At 35.7% G+C, this 18,009-nt stretch overlaps 1 protein-coding gene across 4 annotated transcripts in view; it reads right to left on the bottom strand.

Moving 5' to 3' along the window:
- The window catches only part of LOC139980009 (uncharacterized), a 55,891-nt gene extending 40,398 nt beyond the window's left edge, over nucleotides 1-15,493 (bottom strand). Inside the window, exon 1 of one of the 4 annotated variants that reach the window (XM_071991350.1) lies at nucleotides 15,143-15,493. In XM_071991350.1, the coding sequence (XP_071847451.1) occupies nucleotides 15,143-15,478 (336 nt within the window). In that variant the 5' untranslated portion in view covers nucleotides 15,479-15,493. Of the gene's footprint in view, nucleotides 1-358; nucleotides 1,350-6,218; nucleotides 6,665-15,142 lie in introns of those variants that run through there. The other 3 variants (XM_071991351.1, XM_071991352.1, XM_071991353.1) reach the window with 3 other exon arrangements.
- Nucleotides 15,494-18,009: the final 2,516 nt, after the last annotated feature.

Raw genomic sequence — 18,009 nt, 5'->3', positions numbered from 1 at the left:
ACCTATTTTCAGTATAGCCTCCGATTTTAGCATGCTAAAAACTGCTAATATGTATTTTTTTTTTAATGTACTTTTCACCAGGCGAGGTTGGCCCACCAAATAATTCCTAGATATGAAGAAGGTGCAGCTTTAGATAATTAAATGTATATCGTACCTGAATTTTGTTAAACACTGACCATATTTTGACTTTCTAGCATATCTCTGGCAATAATGAAGCTGCTAGTTTAGCCAGTGCTCGCTTTCCGGGGTCATTTTAAGCAGAACCTCTCTTGAATGTTATCTTAATAAAATGTACTCTTGACCAATATACCACAAATGTATATACCTCACATATCACGTCATATAGCCTATAACCGACCTACATTTATGGTCTCCCCCGGTGTCTTATCCATCCAAGCCTCATGTTTTCGAGCTGCTCCGCGATTCAATCTTCTTTTATGTCTGCTCACGAAACTTGACGAAGAACTCGATAAGCTCCCAGACCAACTACTCACTGATTTACGAGAATACATATTAGTATAGGCTGATCCTTCCTATAGGATCCACGTACACAATGCCTGCATGCAGCCCAGTCCGGTTAGATAAAGGCGTCTCCCTTGCTTTTCAAATTATTTTTTATAGTTTTACAAATTCCCCAATCAGCTTCCAATTCTTGACTTGCATATTTGTTTCTTTTTCTTTGGCGATTGCAAACTTGTGTCTCATCGACTGAATTATATGATGTTTATAGCAAAACACACGTTTTCAATCTCGAACTTCCAATTCTCCGTCGAAAATACTTATTTTTGTTTAACTTTAAATAATTTTGTTCATCGCTGCATACCATTATGCAACATGCAAGAAGTACGAATTTCAGTCCCTCTGAGTTACCATATAGCTCTCTCTAGATATGGATGTAGGAGAGAGTTTATATAGTCGCACTCGCTTGCACGCGATATAAGGTTGGTTGAAAATCGCGTGGCAGATTTAAAACAAAGTAACGCTCTTACCGTTCATAACCTGATATCGATTGGAGCCTTAATGATAGTTAAACAGACGCACTGCCAGAAAAAAGATAGCAACCGATTAATTGCGCCATTTTACAGTTTGAGTTTCCAATAAAACATTACGTCAGTCCCATGGCAACAAACACACGATGGATGTACGCGTTAATAGACAGAGTACACACCGGAAACCACTATGCCAAACATTCCAAACCTCAGATTATAGCCCAGTTTGTAATGTTATTTTTGTACTAATTTCGCGAAATACAATTTTAGTCCACAATGCCAATGTCCGAATCAAAAGCCAGCGGCCAGGTAAAGTCATATATACTGAAATGGAACAAAACAAGTACTTGCGCACTTGCTTGTCACAATTGGACGTGTCTTAGAGACAATGTTTAACTTCCAAACTGAACCAAATAGAAGCTAAGACTCAATATGCAAACTTAAGAAACACATTGACTTGCGCATTTATCAGATTTAAAGGTATAGGTATAGGATACTAATAGGCTTAACTGTAAACGAACTTCGTTTAGACAAAAGCTTAGAACACTGGTTAACTGTAGTTTAGCAAGGACAAAAAAAGAGTAAATTTGTAAGTACTTAACAAATAAAAGGCAGGAGTCTTGGATTGTTTAATCTAGATAAGCAATTGCATGGTAACAACGTGACACAGTTAGCACCTAGGACTTTCATGAGTTAAAATTACACAACTTTTATCGGCAGCTGATAACTGTAGCAAGCCAGCCACCAGCCACCAGCAAACGAGTTTTGAACTCCACAAAACACGATTTATAAGTAGTACATGGACTTATTTACCTAAACGTCAAATTTCCGTGGGGGATAGGATGATCATTTAAGTATATACCACCGCCCACACAGGGGCGTTGGAAAGGGATTGAATCTGATGTTGCAAACCTTACAATTTCCTCAAAACGTCTCAACAAAGTGAATCGTTCTCTCTATTCCCAAATCACGAATTCCAGTATTATATTGTTTGTCATCAAAAAGACAAAAGTTGATATTTTTTCAAACTGGAGGGGAATGGAAGGGACTTGAAGTGTTATTATCATAACAGGTATCAAGCAAAAGGGCACTTTTAAATTACAAAACGCAAATGGGTACTCTCCCGCATCAAAAGAGCACTTCTAATCCATGAATAGGGGCATTTTGAGGTTTTCACAACGTCCCAGTACCCAGTATTAACTACCGTAACCTTTGACGCTTTGTGTGAGGTTACAAAGGGGAGTGTCGCGCGCCGTCTTTTAGACCCCTACCCCCCCCCCCCAGTGTACCCGGGCCTGCTTTAGACTGAAAGCTCATGTTTACTTTGGAAATGTGTAACCTCATACTTTCTCAAGATTGTTAAGATTTCTTGCGACATGCATGCAACAAAACAGGCAATTTAGTTTTTACGATTTCGTTTTTTGCAATTGTATGCATATTTACACTACATGCAATCTAGCACTGCATCACGCTGTATGCAATCTACACTGTATGCAATCTAAGCTAAATGCAATCTAGCATTGCATGAAGCTTTATGCAATCCACACTGTATGCAATCTAGCACTGCATTGAGCTTTATAGGCTATGCAATTTACAGTGTATGCAATCTAAAATATATGCTATTTATGTATTCTAGTAGGCATACTGTATGCAATTGGCAATCTACACTGTGTGCACTCTACGGTATATGCAATATACACTTTATACAATCCAGCACTGTATGCAATATACACTATATGAAATCTAGCACTGTATACACTATACTATTCAATTAATACTGTTTGCAATCTACACAGCGAATGTAAATTGCAAGACTGAATGCAATCATAATAATAGAGTATATGCAATAAGATCTTCACAATAATGAAAAAAGTAATCATATTTACATATGACTCAACCGATCGGACGTGACCGAGAAAATCTTGAAATAGAGCGTGATCATGATATAAAGAATGCATTCGTCCATGACATAATTGTTAATAAACTAGTTCCACGAAATTATCACGCTGACATTTCAACAGATGTTAATATAACTGGATTCCAACTTCTGTTTATTTATCTTGTTATACACGTTCTACAAATATACACATCCTCATTATTTACAATCTATAAAAAAAAATCACCTCATTTGTTTATATACTTTATTCGAAATAGTTTACATCTTGTTAATATATAATAATCTATATCATATTTCCAAGAATCGTATGTAGGAAAGCGACAGCTACCCATAAATATAATATAAAATATCATTTCAAAATGTACAAAATACCACGTGTCATGAACATTTATCATACAATTAGGCTATACGTGGCATGTTGTTGAAAACATGAGGCATGGACAAACGAAATGTCATCATCGAATGTTACAGGCGGATTTTCATTTACAATCAAAGAGGGTTCTACCAATCCTGACGAGTATTAATCAAAGTATGATTGCAAATGACCCCCGGTCGACTGAAGACTTAGATCGGAAAGGGCAAACTTACCGATATAAGCCAAGCTCCATGAATGCAAATATACTTGATAAGAAGCACAACAATTTTCTATAAGAAGCAACACCACCTTTCCTCTCCCCCTCCCCCACCTACCCCACCCCCTGAAAAAAATAGCAATTATTCATATCGCGAATACGATCAAGTATTATTTATTCGTTAACTATATATTTCTTGCCAATTATGTCATTTGGCACAGGGGTACATTTTGGCACGATGTATTGAATTTTGAACAGAGGTGTTTATAAAAGAATTTGCCCATGCAGGTATGTACGATTTGTAGTGTTCATTTAACATGTACTGATTAAGAACACTTGCAACAGACTTAATTCAAATGATATCCATTTTTGTATTTATCCATGCACAAGAATGCAATATTTGAGGGGAGGGAGTTGGTAACACCGTCATTTGGTCCCTAGTTTTGACCGTAAGGTGGGGAGGAGGGGCGGGTCACTGACCTTTGCCTCTAGGATCAACGCCCCTTGTCTAAGACTAATTCTGTCTGGAAGTGCCAAGATAGTCCAAGCCATCAGCTAGCATATTCCAGTTGTAAACGTTTATTTATGCTCCGATGCCGTTGGAAAGTGACGGAATTGAGTGAAGCAATTCACCTTTTTTTGTGGTACGACGCCTAGACACGTCGTGCTTGGGACTGTCATTTGGTAAAAGAAAGTGTGGAACGCAACAGGTAGATTTAAAAAAAATGTATTTCAACTTTCAAGGGTAAATTTATTTCGCTATACAGAATTTACCATCCTTTTCTCTTTTGAAATGAACTACAGTATTATAGTTTTTTGCACTTAGTACCATTGTATGACTTTACATCATAGCAAACAATTAGTCCTGAATTAATGAATGACGTCATCATCAACTAGAGCAAAATTATTTACAAATCGAGCATCCTATAAAGTCAAGATGGGTTGGTCCAGCTCTCCGGGTATCACATTACAACAAGGAAGGTTGTTTTCTTAAACCATGTACTTGGGTTTTTCTTAATAACAATGGTAGCACAGCTGCAGTGATGAATATTGGAAAACCAAGCTGTACATACATGCAAATCGATAATATGCTATGGTAAACGGATTACTGTCATTATGCCTACACCCCACCCTACAGTGTTATGGACAAAGACTATCAGAGAGGATTATAAATGATTCAAGTGTCCCGTGGCCATCGGTCAAAGCATATCTATATATATCTATATAAACATATATATATATATATATATATATATATATATATATATATATATATATATATATAAATATATATATATATATATATATATATACATACATATCCTCTGTGTTACGTCACGTGATTGCAACAACAACAAAAATGCGCTTTTACATCCACAAGGAAAGATTTCGTTACACCGTGTGCGTGTCATTTGGCGAATAAAGTCGTTAAACTCTTGTACCTCTATGTACGAAATAAGGGGCTTCACAAAGGCATCAATGATTAACCTATATACAATCGATAAACAACCCGCATCATGAGCTCTGTCCAGTTTCGATAATAGGATTGAGTTCTTGGAGGTTGTTCAATTACAAAATTGTTAGTCTTAACATAACAGTACTTTTCTTTAGGAGAATGTGTAAAAGTAACTTGGCCTGACGTTTCGATCCTCTTCAGAGGCTTCTTCGTTTCGATCCTGCTAGGATCGAAACGTCAGGCCAACTTACTTTTACATATTCTCTTACACGAGCTCTCTAGTGGATAAGCAGTTTGCTAATAGTTTTGTTTTAATTTGATTTTCTTTAGGAGGAAAGCATTGTCAAGTTTAGTAGTAATGGTATAAGTTTGTGAGTATTGACACAATTAAAGATTAAATACTGACATTTTGTAGGTTTCGGTACAGCTAAACAACACCCACCCCCCCCCCCCCTGCTTAGCCCGCACTTTCCCCTTCGCAAAGGGTCTCCTTATGTCCATATTGCTTTATTTTCAAGCCGAAACATAAATATGTAGCATTTTGTTGTGTGCTGAATTCCCGGTCACGCGCAAGTATACATTTTCACGAAATACGTTTCTTTGTCTTTTATAGGTTAGTGCGTATGGCAAGCCGTTTTACTTTTTAATAAAAAGTAAAATGGCTTGCCATAAGTGCGAATATATGTATTGTATCTGAAGCAAATTAGGGTTCACAGCATGATATCAGCAAGCACATGCTTTTTTAAGGAAAAGTCGCCCAGGAAAGAACCTGGGCACGAAAACCAAACTACCGAACGACTGATCCGCTCTCAACCTCAGTCCCCTTGCATCGGGACTGTGACTGTGTGATCATCGTCAGGTGTGCATCACCATTCCCCTCGAAAGGGAACAGATACTACACATGATCGCTTCTCGGCCTTTTGGCTAAGAGCAAGCACATTGGTTGCAAGATAAGGTAAGTTTTTACCAAAGGCCTTTTCATTAAATACACATACAGCTTACTTTGCATATTTAAGAATCAGTGAAACTGAATTTCTTATCGCGAGATGAGGGTATATTTAATAGTTAATTATATCTGTACATCTTATGAAATTCTTATTTTCTTTTTCCTTTCTTAACTTTTGCTCTCAAATTTCTTTGTTCCTCCCCAGTACATACTCACTCAATTAAGTCGAACATTCGTAAGGAATATGCGGTGACATTTCGTTTCTTAAATCTCGTTGGGAAGTGCATGAATATTCATATAGCTGTGCATAAACGTTAGTCGTTGAAGTTAATCAATTAGTTCGTTCAGTTTTACTTACATCTCTTTGAACTTTGATAAATGTTCTTGCTCCTGTTTGAATAAATATAGCTGGCAAGCACGATCGACGACGAACTACGTCATCAGGATTCTCATCAGTGGTAAGATGACAACGACGAATGAAATCGTCAGCTGATGACATCAAAACTTCGTCCCTCCTCCGAGTTTTTCTTACACGGAATCTACAGCGACGTCTAAGAGACATATTAATATCACAGATCTCCTTTTATTACTCTTAATTAGAGCATTATTAATTTCCCATGAGAAGAATACAAATCTTTTTCAGAAACAAAAATGAAGAGAGTTTTATTTAAAAGATTAGATCTTAATGCCTCCGAGGGCACGATATCGGATAGAGTATAAAAGACAATTGGTGTCCACAAAACGGTTTATCTCTCTCTCCACTTCTTCCTCTTTCTCTCTGTCTCCACCTCTCTCTCTCTCATTTGTCTCTCAAATGTATCGATTGTTACCAGGACTGAATCAGATATAACGAGGTATTAACGGACATTGTAAAAAGAACATCATTAGAGATGATCTTTTCTTGGAAATGACTTCCCTCTGTGTCAGTGCAGGGGAGACAACAATTGAATGATCTATGACGTCAACCAACCAGTTATATACTAAAACTATCTTTTCAGATTATCATAACCTTCTGCTTTTCATCAAGGGGCTCCATTTTGTTCCTTCTGATGTCCTAATCGATATGGCTATTCTGGACGTTGTTGCAGAAACGTTTACAATGGCAGACTATTGAGAGGCTTTCAACAGTGGGATTATGAAGGAACATAAACTTATCAACAACAATAAATAGAAACTTTAAAAGGGTTTACTTGCAAGGGAATCGAAAATCTCCATTTTGAATTTGGTTTGAACTTGCACGGGAGAGGTCCTGCTTGGACACTGCGCTCTGCAGGGAGTTGAAAGCTGACTTCGCTGTAATGCGTTACTCGATAACAAGCTCTCTGTTTAGGTACCATATACTGACAATTACAGTTAAGGTTATCCAATGTCGAAATGGGGAGGGGAGGGGAGGCGGGAGGGGGTACACTCCATACCACTTAATGCAGTGCTTCTTGTTTTCACATATTCTGAGTCATCATCCTTGTATTGTTTTACTTTTATGTGAAAGAACATAAATCAAAGTACAGATGGTGTGAAAGTAATGAGGATCGAAAATGATTTAATACTTTGGAAAAGTCTTTGATTAAATGTGGAATTTACTCCGAACAAGCAGTCAGAAGTGGTTGGGGTTTATTATGTTTAACTTACTCGGATATGTCAGTTGAGAACTCGGCCATCTCTGCATTATATGGGGGTGGGGGGGGGGGCTTGGATAGTGAGAATTTAGTGTGTTTATAGCCATTGGAACGATTAATTGTGGTTCGACATCTGACATGTTGAGGTTACAGCATTTGTACAGCATTTGTTACATTTATAACGATAGAAATATTTATTTTCTTCACTTTATACATTTTTAATGTTCTACAGAGTTGTATAGTGTCATCACATGCACATTCACGACTTACTCATGGCGTTAAAAAAGTGCATGACAAAACATGAAAAGTGTAGACTTTGTACCATATTGACAACATATCAATAACTATAGCCGACCGGACGAGATGCACTATTCTCACGACAGGGTAAAAAAAAGTATCCTTTTTGCACAATTATTTTGAAATGACAAAATCCTCAGTAAAAATGAAGTTTCGCACACATACGTGTATCGGATAGCATCTTGACATGTAACTCAAGTGTACGGGTTCTGACAGTAAACACACTGAATTTTGACAACTGGAGTTATGCAAGCAGACATTCAAATTAAAATACAAAATAAAGTACATTAAACTGTATGGTTTACGGCGAGTTGGGTAGACAGAAAATAGTAAAATTCAGTTGAGAATAGAATGATTACTTTTTGGGATAGAAATGTGAATGGTTACAATAATAATTGATCGTATATGATGTATAAATATTTAAGAGTATTATAGGTTCTACATGACAATGATATCTATGCTTAAAAAAAAATATATAAATTGTTAACTTTGCGAAAAGATAGGAATGCCGTTTATACGCAAGATGGTAATGACCAATGTGAAGTTTTCGGTATCTTTAAAAAGAGTCTCAAATTTTGAAATATATCTAGTTTAATCTTCCGTTGTGTAACAAGGCTTAATTTTTGTAGGCTAAAATACCAACCGTGTCAGTGTTAGTTATAAGAATTTTGTGTTTTCCATGATAGAATCAGACTACCCTTTGTAAACAGGAAAACTTAGGAGATGAATTTCATGTTTTATTCGAATTTCAGTCGTTTTCTCAAGTAAGAACAAATATATTGCCTTTTAATTCTTAGGAACCCAAACACTTTAAAAATAGAAAATTTCTTTTTAGTCCAAAAACTGATTTAAGTTTTATATTTATATACATATATATATATATTCTTCCGAAAACAAGAATCTTGTTTCCATTAATAAAATTAACGAGAATGGAATGTAAACACACAGAACTTTTGTCTCGTGGTCACATGAATTTGTTTATACATATAGTCAATATACGACAACTGATTCTTTGAAATCAAGTGTCATAATTAGTTGAAACCGGGCCATCGCTTACAAATTCGACATGTGCTGATCATTAGGCAATATGAATTATTTATAAATAATGTGTGAACCGCGCAGATCGGATGCTTGAGGCACTGCATTGTCGCAATGGCATCGCCAAGGTGAAATTGTTATACGGGCCTAGGATCCCAGTTCCATATCCTCCCTTAGTCCACAAAAGCATCCAGGAGATAACGTTTAGAGTCCAGCCTTCGGGCCAGAAGTGGGCTAGATGTCATACAATTGAGGGCTCACGCCTATCAAACTGAGTTGATCTTCAACGTTCAGTAAAACCATAGCCTCAGAAATAGTTTTGTTTTAAGTTTTAATTAATATTGCCCCCTTTTCTTTATTCGTCTTTTTTCTCGCCCAGTAATCCAAGGTTCAAATTAAATTTCATTATTTGGGAACGTTTTGTCATAGTAAGTCTATTACGAATCGCTTAGTGTGGAAACAGCTTGCTCCCATTATAACTTCTTCACATTTCTTACCTGCTGTTTGACTGAGGCAGGCGTTTGCAGGAAAGATCGCAATTCGACACAAAAGATCCTATCGTCATAAACACTGCCGCTAGCCTGTATTATGGGAATCTGATTGATATAGCAGGCACGATTCAGATGTAACTTTACCATTGTTCAGACAGGAATATGAATCTATGGTTGAGCCCCCCCCCCTTCATTTTCCTCTCGACCCCTTTCCAACTTACTGCCTTAAAAATAACACTGTTCTATGCAATTTTCATATTAATAATCATTATTTTTATTGAGTTATCTGTCATTACACATTTTGAGCCGGATAAAATTCGCCAGATTTTTTAACGAGTCCGTGGATTCTTCAAACTTGAATCAAAATTTGCAAGACCCGCCCAACAAATCATGCGCCAATCAAAACTCTCTGTTTTGTTTACGTCCGTTGGGCCTGTACTTACTTTCACTAGCCACTAGCCTGTGTTACGTCCATTCTCTTGAATAGCATCTTTCTTTCGATCTTACCGATGTATATAGCTTGCGAAATTGTCTCATTTCCTTCCAGTGCAAGGAATAAACAGGTCTTTTTTTCAGGCGTTTCCTCAGTGCAGTGAAATTGGCCCAAAGAAGTGGACGATACGAGTATATAGGTTACATTTTGTGTAATGAACATGATTATGGTCGGTCGTATGGCAAGCCGTTTTACTTTTTATTCAATATTTAATGATATCTTTAATTATTTGATGATATCATGAAATCAATTGTTGATATCAAGAATTCGAAATGTTGATATCATTAAATCAATTAATGATATCATTAATTCGGTTCATTTCTTGATATCAATAATTCATTTAATGATATCATTAAATGAATTAGTGATATCAAGAAATGATTTAAAGATATCTTTAAATGTATTTGTGATATGTACATATCACTAATTCGAATTAGTGATATGTACATATCACTTATTCGATTTAATGATATCAACAAATATGACGTCATATTTACTGATATCACTAATTCGAATTAGTGATATGTACATATCATTAATTCGAATTAGTGATATCATGAAATATGACGTCACATTTACTGATATCACTAATTCGAATTAATGATATGTACATATCACTAATTAGAATTAATGATATCATTAAATATGGCCGAATTCGTGATATGTACGTCATATTTGATGATATCATTAATTGGAATTTATGATATCAAAAATTCGAATTAATGATATCATTAAAAATGGCCGAATTCGTGATATGTACGTCATATTTGATGATATCATTAATTGGAATTTATGATATCAAAAATTCGAATTAATGATATCATTAAATATGGCCGAATTCGTGATATGTACGCCATATTTGATGATATCATTAATTTGAATTTATGATATCATTAAATATGGCCGAATTCGTGATATGTACGTCATACTTTTTGATATCATTAATTTAAATACAGATATCTGAAATTGAATTTATGATATCTTGAATTGAATTATTGATATCTATAATAGTTCATCTATTTTAAGATATCACAAATTCAATTCTTGATATCAGAAAGTTTAATTATGATATCATCAAATAAAATAATGATATCAATAATTTCCTTGCACCAATTAATGATATCATCAAATATGACGTACATATCATTAAAACAATTTCAGATATCATGAAATAATTCATGATATCATTAAATAATTATTGATATCATTAAATATTTGTTGATATCATTAAATACTGAATAAAAAATAAAATGGCTTGCCATACGGTCGCAGTGATTCTACGGTAAATCGTTCGCGCCAGAAGGGCAACAGGAAATAAATTTCTTTCTATCGATTGCGACGGCTTTTCTCCATTAAACCCACCTGGTCAGAGCGCATTTAGAATAAGAAACATTGAATCTGCTTCAGAAGTTTGTTTTCCGAAATTCATCAGCAAACACACAACCAGTTCTTCCGATTGTTGGACTTGGACATGATATTGTTCATCCCCAGTTTGATCGTGAATATGCGAATCATGACAAAGGAATACTCTATAACCGGGGAGTTGTTATGGTTCCATAACAACTCCCTACAAGGACTATCAAACTATTCACCCCTACTCATCAGTATTGGTCCCAAGATATTTAGCACGCTCAGAAATGATAGAAGCTTCACTAGTTTACTTTCTTATATAGGACCAGGTGCTCGAAATTATTCCCATCCAATTTAGAAGTATTAAACTAGTCAACTAACAACATCTGAGCATGCATGGATGAACCTCAGTTGACTTTGTAGCATAACTGGGGTCAATACCGTTAGCCATTTAGGCAGAGATTAAAGTGAATAGCTTAACAACGGTTGTACTTCTTATTAGTCCCACAAATCACGATGTCAAATAACTCTCTCTTTTAAAGAGTTGAAGAGAACAAAAAAGAAAAAGAAAAAAGGCATCCCCTCCACACCCCCCCCCCCCCAAAAAAAAGAACTTAAGTCTCGTTAGAGAATTGTTATAAATATAATCTGTATTTGGAGGTCACCAGTCACCAAAGTTTCCGTTTAATTTTTTACTAACTATTATTAACTATTGTATTATATAATATAATATAATATAATTACCTATTAATTGTATATCGTTGCAATAAGAATTCCTTCAGTTACATATTTACATATTACCCTTACATGTCGCCGTGACCATGTTGGAGTTACTTCCTGTATTTTTTTATGGGGATAGCGTTGGGCTCAAAGTGACCAACCGTAGTTTACCAATGTGCGACTACAGTATGCAAGATCCCTTACATATTATGCTATAATATTAAACAACTGTTCATATATTATTATTATTATTATTGGGTGAGGCTTCTTTCGTCACGTCTACATAAGCTTAAAACAATAAAGATGACCGCCTCTTCCCTTTTTAGAATTTCCAAGATATTCATCTCGGTTATATGACAACGTATTTTAATCTCTCGAGTTTCCTTGTCCGATGAATCTTGTTCACTATACTCAGTATGTTTAATGTTTCTGTGATCAAATTTCTTGCCCAAAAGAGTTGGCGGTTATTTTTTTATCTTCCACCGTACATATCAATGCTCACTTCGGTAAGAATTTATTTATTTTTTTATTTTTTCTTATATAGTATCAAGATACATAAAAATGTCAATATGACGTACTGGTTTACCAAACGAAGAAAAAGTGGTGACTTTTAAAAAGAAAATCTAGCAGTGAAAGTTATCGTCATTGATAGCTTCCTTCTGGTCATTTAATTATTCCTAGTCCGTTGATTACTTTTATACTCCGAAAATATCTTCTTCTTGTTTTGTTGCTGAATATGTTTTCATATTAGTGAGTGAGTGGCGCACTGAAAATGGAAAGGTTTCATCGGGGATTGGGGTGTGTGCTTATAGCTTATTTTTCTGCCCCCCCCCCAATAGATGTTTTCCCTAATCATGTTGATAACATCGTTCTGTGTTCTTTCTACAAGGCAGGTATACCCTGTGGTGATTTTTCTTTCCGTATAGTACTCTTCCCCCCCCCCCCCTCCCTTTTTTTTGTCACCTTTCTTCCGCCGCGTCAAAGCAAAAAGTTTCTGTAAATCTTAAGTTTATTTTCTCGAAGCAATAAAAAAATACTGATTGAAATGGAAAATAATACCGGAATATGAAATGTTATATATTAAAATGCCTGCTGGGACGATTTCGCCGCGAAATTAGATATAAAGCGGAGTAATATTGCATACAATGCTAATTCGCAATTACAAGACTCATGGTTGAATATATTAGTCTTACCAAAGTGCACTATTAGTACGGAAGCTTAGAAATGACATGTACATTTACACACACAGTCAAACAGTAAAATTTTTAGACATGATATTACACTTGACACACGACCAACTAGTAAAAATAAAAACATCTGAAGATGACTGTGATGCACAATTGATATAAAAACGGTGGATGAGTAACATTATGTGGAAAGTATAAGATACTAATTTCAAGATTCGTGTTCAAAACGCTAAAAATCTGAAATGACCGTTTTGACCCTAACTTTGGCAATGACTATGTTTACGTGTAAAACGGTACAAAGCTGTGGAAATGGTATTGTACATCTGATGATATCCTGACATAAATGTTAAACTCTTGGAAATCTAATTTGCAGATTTATTCTAATAATTATTTTCTCAAATGTATGGAGGGGGTGCATAGGGGATGCAAAAATAACGGCTTGAAGAGATGTACTATTCATTCAAATCAATAAAGAAACTGTTTAACTTAAATATATATTTATATATATGCGTGTGTGTGTGTTTGTGAACAAAAAAAATAAACAATAAATAAATTAAAATGAATAGATGAATGAATAATTCGTTTCAATTAACCACGAAATACGTAGTTACCTCATAGTGCAAAAATTCCCACCATCACGCCAGGGCCCGTTGGTCGCCACAAGGGACAATCTAAACCTCTCAGGTAAATTGACGCAAAGTAGAATATAATATATAGTACTTCTGCCGTTTATACAATAAATATTAATTCTTCTTCCTCTTGTATCCCCAGAAGTATACTTACATCCTTCAAAACAACAAATCCCGATTGTATGGTCTTAAATTAATTAACATACCCGCCTACGTGTTTATTGTTTTCATCGCATGTATAAAGTAAGCTGCTTGCTGTCATGACATTACTCAAGGATTATTTATAGTGGGTTCATTTCTCAGGTCAAGGCCAGTTTGTTTGTTGAAAAGAATTCTACGAAACTTCCAAACAGTATATATACTCTCATAAAATGTATTATAATATGAAATGAAATTGTTTTGCAAACATATTTATTGCTCGTCTTTTTGGTTTTCAGATGGAATCTTTATCCTAGTATGGTAGCCTAAAATAGCTGTATGGTAGACATGAGGAGAAATTGTGGAAAGTATTCCTTTCCTTGATTTGTGCGATGGAAAGTTGTTTACTTACGCTGTAAAACCGCTGCATGTTGTCCATCTGCCAGATCAACATGATTATACATCCATATGATAAACACGTGTAAGAAATAGACCAAATAGGCTTAATAATAAATTAAAGAAATTTCAAACTTGGACGCACCCTAAAAAGAATTACAGATTTGGTTTCTCCAGGCCTATAGGCCAATACTGTTGACTTTCCTGGTATACAATTGCTCCGGTCTATTTTGCATGAGCGTAACATTTCAGTGTTCTTTAGTGTGCTTCTATGATAGATAAGTTTGTCTAAATACTGATTTAAAGTCACCATTGTTTTAACTGATAATCCTATACAAGTACCACATACGATGAATACCATTTATAACCACTCTCCAAGTACAGCTTTGTTTTAGATCAGAGTACTATAATAAACCGGTGTTTCGCACATACGTCATTTCGATAACTGAGTATCGAGTACCTCTAAACTATTTCAGCCGAATACGAATACTCGTCTAGTCATTTTGATTTGTTCAATACGAAAAAAACTTAAATATGCGCTATATACCATTGATGCGATAATTCTATTTACTTTACGTATATACGTAAACAACATACATCACCACAGAATTCTTCCATCTTCGCCGCGCACTGCGGGCCCTATACGCCTTCATACAGTAATAGAGTAATACGCGAGCATTACAGTATACTAGTAGAGTTGTATCGTTCTACCGGACAGCAATATCATGAAATACCAAAGGGCTCGAGTAGCCTACTTTCATTCGATCGTTCCTATATTTTGCGGGCATTCGAGTACAAGAACTTACATAAAGAATAAACATACATGTATACTATACATTAACACCCAAATACGAGTACTGCAAGAAATGATCCAAGTTCTGGATTTTTTGGGTTTAAACTTAAAAAAAATTCCATTACGGCACTAACCATTTCTTTTCGTTTTGTCTTCCTCGCTATAATGTCTTCGAGACTTACTGATAACGATATCCCTCTAGTTCGAACAGCGCCACCATCTTCCCAAGCTACCTTTACTGCCTCCCTAGACTGATGTAATCCTGATCCGCTGGAACCATCTCGACTTAAATTTCGCAAACTTGATTGACGAGATGTGACTAGGCCTCGAAGATAGCCTAATCTCCTTGCATGATCGGCAGAGCTTGGGCCTGACTGGGGCCTGATTTTGCGCTTGTTCGCTTCTGAAGTAGATATTGCAGTCTTCGCACGTTTGAAGAAAGCTTTTTCAAGACCTTTCTGACGGTACATATTTCTAGCATCACCCAAATGTAAGTGATCTCAATATTACGTAATAACCTGATAGATAAAGTAACTTCAGTACATCGGTTTTACCAATCTACTCCACAACTTGAAAATCGCTCACCTGCATTAAGTAAGTCACTTAATATATGTTTCAATCCGAGTATGAAAACGACTGCGGAAAAACCAAAGCATTTACTGACCCCATTCCTATATCATAGAACTTTATCGAAAAACTGCTGCGTGGCTAATTGGCAGAACGTTTGTAGTTGTGAAAAGTTACAGAGAGGAATTAAGCGGTCCAAATTCCACAAGGAAAAATTAATCCAATTACAAATCTTCAGTTATATATTGATGCAAAATAATTCCAAATTATTTTTAGTTCAATCCTGTAGGCGAGTGTCATGGACTTTAACTTTCAGTGAAAAGGGAAAATACTGAATGAGTAAGTTTCATTTTCGCCGCCCAGTTCGTGTTTATACGTCAAAATATCCCAACACGTCACATAACTCCATTCACAGACTGAAACCGTGATGTATGCTCCGGCTGAATCTGTGGACATTTCTGCCCGTGAATTAATCGCTTTCAATATAGTTAATTTGATTTACAATAAACCATTTAATATAACCATTGATTGGTTTGCTATTTCTCACATGTATAGGCATACATATACCTCACGGTATGAAGGTCAAAGGTCACAAAATGCATTATACCAAAACAGCTGGTTTCGTTCTAAGCCAGATTTGTTTATAATTGTATCAATTCACAGGAGATTTTATTATAATTTTCCTTAAAAACCCATTGCATTGGCTATGGATACCAGTATAAAACGACTGAACATCAACTATGTGTCTTTTATACCAGCTGTGATTAAAAGTTGACGTTTATGTCCAATTGTCCAGAATGAAGTCAATCAAACTATACATTTGTTATAGTATCTTTCAAAATACAACTGACATATTTATATATTCCCAGAGGTCAAATTTAACCTACTTGCTTGTTAAAATTCCGGTTACTGTTCGGCGACCTCGCAAACTATTAAATTTCTTAGAGAACGATTTATCTCAGTAAACAAGAACGTTAAAAACTGCAAACGAATGTTTTTCGATGTGAAGTAGCGTAACGTAGCATTGCAGGAACCTTGTACGCTGTTAGCACGCTGTTTGTACTCAACTGGGCGCTGCTTACAGAATGATCCTGCAGAAAAGAAGTCACACGTGTCAATGCATCTGTATATCAAAAAACCGCAAATGAACTGGACTTAAAAACAACCTGATCATTGATATTCCTTGTATACGATTTGAATAGTTGTCCTTGTAATGAGAATAATATACGATTGACGATTCTCCAATTTAATGTGTTCTCGAAAGGTTCTGCAAGCCATTCACGATAACTGATAGGCTAAAGCCTAGCTTATTCATCTTTTAAAATTTGTAAACGAGCAGTTCTGCAAATACGATTGTTATGGCAACCCTTCGTTGATAAATAATATTTGACACTTGTTGAACTTTGGAATCAGAAACTTTTTACGTCGAATTACGACCAAAATTAAGGTTGTAAATACACATGTGTTTGAAGAATATCAATTACTTTAGGGGCCTACTATACTTTGCAGGCAAACAATGATATCTTAGTAACAGAAACATTTGATATGAGTCTAACAGTGACCAACGGATAGATTGTCACCGATTGTTTGTTCGTTTTGAAATGAATAGAGAAAGAGAGAGGGGCCAGCGGTTAGCTTTAATGGTTACCGTATACATGCATGCAACGAAGTTGTTCAGCAAATAGCACTACACGTTAAAGTTCGCTGGCTAGTGGAAATACTATACGGCAGCTTGTGATAATTACCCTAATTTGTATCTTGCCCCATCTTTGTACGCACATTTTAATTAATTGATCTGAATTGGAAAAAAGGGAAAATAAAATCTAGGATAAGTTGAAAAGGTCAGAACAAATATTTTGTCTCGCAACAAAATCATTTCGAGTGGTGAAGTTTCGGTAATTCTATAATTGCAGGTAAACCCAAGTTATCATGCATCGAATATGAAATTTTAATAAACGTGCCTCTATACCCCGTCTGTGAATTATAACACGATCACAAGGAAGATGAGATTCTGGCGAAATTACAAATAACAAGGGAGATAAATAATTTAATCTTGTAAAGGATACCGTACTGCTTGATACAGGCTTCTTGTAATGCGACCACAGGTAAAGGATCTCCCCGTAACTATCATTCAGTGATACACATGATATGGATATCTCAGGTCTACAACCGAATGATAAGAAATAAATACGGAACTGTGCCAAATATGTATAGTGAAAATAAACTTCTTTTTAAGCAGCTAATTTTGTCACCCACGGCCAATTCCCTATAGCGGTGTCCGCTACACTATTGGCATTACTGGCAATATCTACATGACTGGACGTTGAAAATTATAGTTTCATACAGTCTCTGTACTTTTGTAGTTTCAGAGGCTACCTGAGAAGCCAACTTATTCTGAGCCTGTTACGGCGCTGATAAGCGCCCTCATTTTGTG

This window comes from Apostichopus japonicus, chromosome 14, assembly GCF_037975245.1.
Source record: "Apostichopus japonicus isolate 1M-3 chromosome 14, ASM3797524v1, whole genome shotgun sequence".
In the NCBI taxonomy this organism is placed as follows: Eukaryota; Metazoa; Echinodermata; class Holothuroidea; order Aspidochirotida; family Stichopodidae; genus Apostichopus; species Apostichopus japonicus.
The sequence above is the reverse complement of the archived record's forward strand: the minus strand, read 5'-3'. Positions and strand labels throughout refer to the sequence as shown.